Source organism: Acyrthosiphon pisum, chromosome X (genome assembly GCF_005508785.2).
Source record: "Acyrthosiphon pisum isolate AL4f chromosome X, pea_aphid_22Mar2018_4r6ur, whole genome shotgun sequence".
Taxonomy (NCBI): domain Eukaryota; kingdom Metazoa; phylum Arthropoda; class Insecta; order Hemiptera; family Aphididae; genus Acyrthosiphon; species Acyrthosiphon pisum.
The window spans coordinates 18,021,301-18,024,568 of NC_042493.1; the positions used below are offsets into that span (position 1 = coordinate 18,021,301).

Here is a 3,268-nt window from a genome sequence, read left to right on the forward strand (position 1 = left end):
CCAATAAAAAAATGAATTTCCTATAACGATATATATGCATGTATAATAGGTAATTAATAAATTATCATTAGAAATATAGACTGGTATACCATCTCCGGTCAAAATCAATTTTGGTATGCGATTATGCGATTTATTATTGAATTAAAATTTAAACTTAATTATATCCTATAATGACAAGGTATAGCAATAGATAATTTCTATAATACTTATAGCAATATATTGCTATAGCAAAACGACTTTCTCATTTATTTTATAAAATTACAATATTATAATACACTGGGTTTCTATTACAGGTTATGGTTATCTATTTTTTTCTAAAAAGCGTAAAAAGAGCAAAATGTACGGCTCTGTGTCTAGCGAATTTCATTAATTTTAATGTTGCTGGCTGAAATTAAAATACCATTGCTTTAGGTTTACAGCTTGTCGTATGGATACGTTGTTTATTATATCCGACAGTAGTGTGAAAGAAATCAATTTATAAAATATTTTAGTATTTACCTGTGCCGCTTTTATTAAATTATTATACCTATCGTAAGACCAACGTTGCACATAATTATGGCCGGCAAACGGGTCACTGAAAAGCGACCTGCGGTGAAAAAGTTAGCAGAGCTATGCAGGACGCTGAGAAGACGCGAAAACATGCCAAGCGTTTCAACCTACGCCTTGGAAGGCAGTGGTGGCAGCCGATCAACCAGTGGCATTAGCGGCGTGGTAGCACTGAGACGCTCTCGCCGAACGCGTATGGGCCGCCGACGTAGGTCAAAGAGGCGTAGCCGGTCCGGTCGCCGACGTGGAAGGAGACGTAGTGGTACCGACGAAGATGAAGACGACATGACCACAGACACCGAGGAAAATGAAAATGACGACGACGAATCGTCAACGGTCGATGCGACATCCCGGAGGAGGAGGAGGAGGAGGAGTAGAAGGAGGAGGCGAAGGGGCAGCCGACGGCGTCAGATAAGTGGCGACGACCATGATGACGATGATTACACCACCGACGATGCAGAGACTACCGACGACGCCTCGTCGCATAGTGGCGGTGGCGTCCTCACGATGGCGGCCAGTGGCTGCCCAAGTGCTTGTCCTCGTCGCCGGAAGAGGAGAAGAAGGAGGCGGTCGACAGGATGCAGGAGGAGGCGGTCAAGTCGACGGTCGACTGGTTGCAAGAGGAGGAGGAGGAGAAGAAGTAGCTGCAGTGTCTTCGCGCTTGGCGAGTCCACCGTCGGCGAAACGTTGAACGACTTTGCAGATGTGAGTGGAACAGGCCACTTGCGAATGACGCGGAGCACTGATCCGGACACCGTCGCCAGCACTCGTCGGGATACCCGAAAAACACGTTCGGCGTCACGTAGTTCGGGCTCCGTCTAAACATAACGACTCACCACGTCACAGATTAATCGTTCAGATATCGATCATATTATTATGTATATTTTATTTCTAAATTCATTAAATCGAAAATAAATAATATCCGCTGTTATTTCCATGTATGTTATTTTTATTAAAAGTTTAGATACATTAACAGTTTCAACTACAGTGCCTGTTTCAACGCTGAATGAAACGGGTAAAAATATTTTTGAGAAATGCTATTACAGAAAATCGATTAAATTGCCTAACCTTATTAAGTGTTCATAAAAATATCAAAGACCAAAATAGATTCAGAAGAAGTCCTCAATAAATTTGCTCTTCGAAAATATATAGCTAGGTTTTTATATTTTACTAGTACCTATGGGTAATATTATAGTCAATATAGTTTGTATGTGTATATAAATTATGAATTATTTTGTAATTTTAATATTAGAACAATTTGTGTTTTAAATTTTATTTTTTATTTGACTTTTCCATAGTTAGGATAGTACCTAATAATTCCATAGGTATCTTTATCCCTTTATCTAACCTTAAATAAATGTACAATGAAATTTAATTTTGGTTGTAAAAAATTGTACTATACTTGTACTGTACTGTTTAAAATTGAAATTCGTGAAAAATAGCTGACCCGGGTGCTGGGGTAACGTTACCGCAGCACCCGTAAGATGAATTTGGATTTTGGGGGGGTTTGAGTGTTGTACGAAATTTAATTTTGGTTGTACAAAATTGTACAAAATAAAGTACATAATACTGTACTGTTTAAAATTGAAATTCGTGAAAAATAGCTGACCCGGGTGCTGGGGTAACGTTACCGCAGCACCCGTAAGATGAATTTGGATTTTGGGGGGGTTTGAGTGTTGTACGAAATTTAATTTTGGTTGTACAAAATTGTACAAAATAAAGTACATAATACTGTACTGTTTAAAATTGAAATTCGTGAAAAATAGCTGACCCGGGTGCTGGGGTAACGTTACCGCAGCACCCGTAAGATGAATTTGGATTTTGGGGGGTTTGAGTGTTGTACAAAATTTAATTTTGGTTGTACAAAATTTTACAAAATAAAGTACATAATACTGCGTGATTACAATTCGTGATTTTGAAAGTACGGGTGCTGGGGTAACGCACCTGCATTAGGGAGGTTAAATTCTCAATATTTTTCAAAACGCCGAAGAAAACAACATAAAAATTAAGAAAAAACGCGAATTTTTACGCAAAATCTATTTCGGTTTTTGGTGTAACTCTAAAAAAAATGACCGTATATACATGAAATGTTCACTGGTTGTTTACATTCGCGTTTTCTATACACGATACAATTTTCAAAATATTTTGAACTGTTTTGAACTGTTTACGGACATTTTAGTTTCCAAATTTATTAGTTTTTTTTCTTTGAATGTCAATAAAATTGTATTTGCTTGAAAATTTAATACAAGACTCCTAATATATTGTTAGGTACAATGACATTTGAAAAACATTGAAACTCATATAAAAATGTGTAACATGTAGTATGTAATACGTCAAGATTCCTTATAAGTTTGTCTACCTTTAGTTTGTCAAAAGAAAAAATGCCCATAAGAGCTGTTACAGTATTTTTCAGTTTTAATTTTTTTTAGTTTTTTTTTTCAATAATTGTCAATAAAATGTTATTCGTTGGATCAAAATGATTGAAAATGTAATACAAGGCTTCTGATATATTGTGACAACAGCAGTAGAAAAATATTTAAAAAAATTGGAATTATCACCTTCAGCTGATATGTGCTTCAAATATGCTCCAATTACATCGATTGATGTGGAACGATTATTTTAGCCTTTTAAAAAATATTTTGAAACCCAATAAGCGACGTTTAACATTCAAAAATTTAAAAGAAATTGTAATTATTCAATGCAACAAATCATTTTGATATTT

At 36.0% G+C, this 3,268-nt stretch overlaps 1 protein-coding gene across 1 annotated transcript; it reads left to right on the forward strand.

Annotated features, from left to right (window-relative positions):
- Window positions 1-555: 555 nt before the first annotated feature.
- LOC103307869 (U1 small nuclear ribonucleoprotein 70 kDa-like) lies at window positions 556-1,368 on the forward strand. Its single transcript, XM_008180282.1, has one exon. The coding sequence runs from the start codon at window positions 556-558 to the stop codon at window positions 1,366-1,368; it is 813 nt and encodes a 270-aa protein (XP_008178504.1).
- The last annotated feature ends 1,900 nt before the right edge of the window (window positions 1,369-3,268 follow it).

Coding starts and splice junctions, on each gene's coding strand:
- LOC103307869 (XM_008180282.1), top strand. CDS start 556: ATGGCCGGCAAACGGGTCACTGAAAAGCGACCTGCGGTGAAAAAGTTA.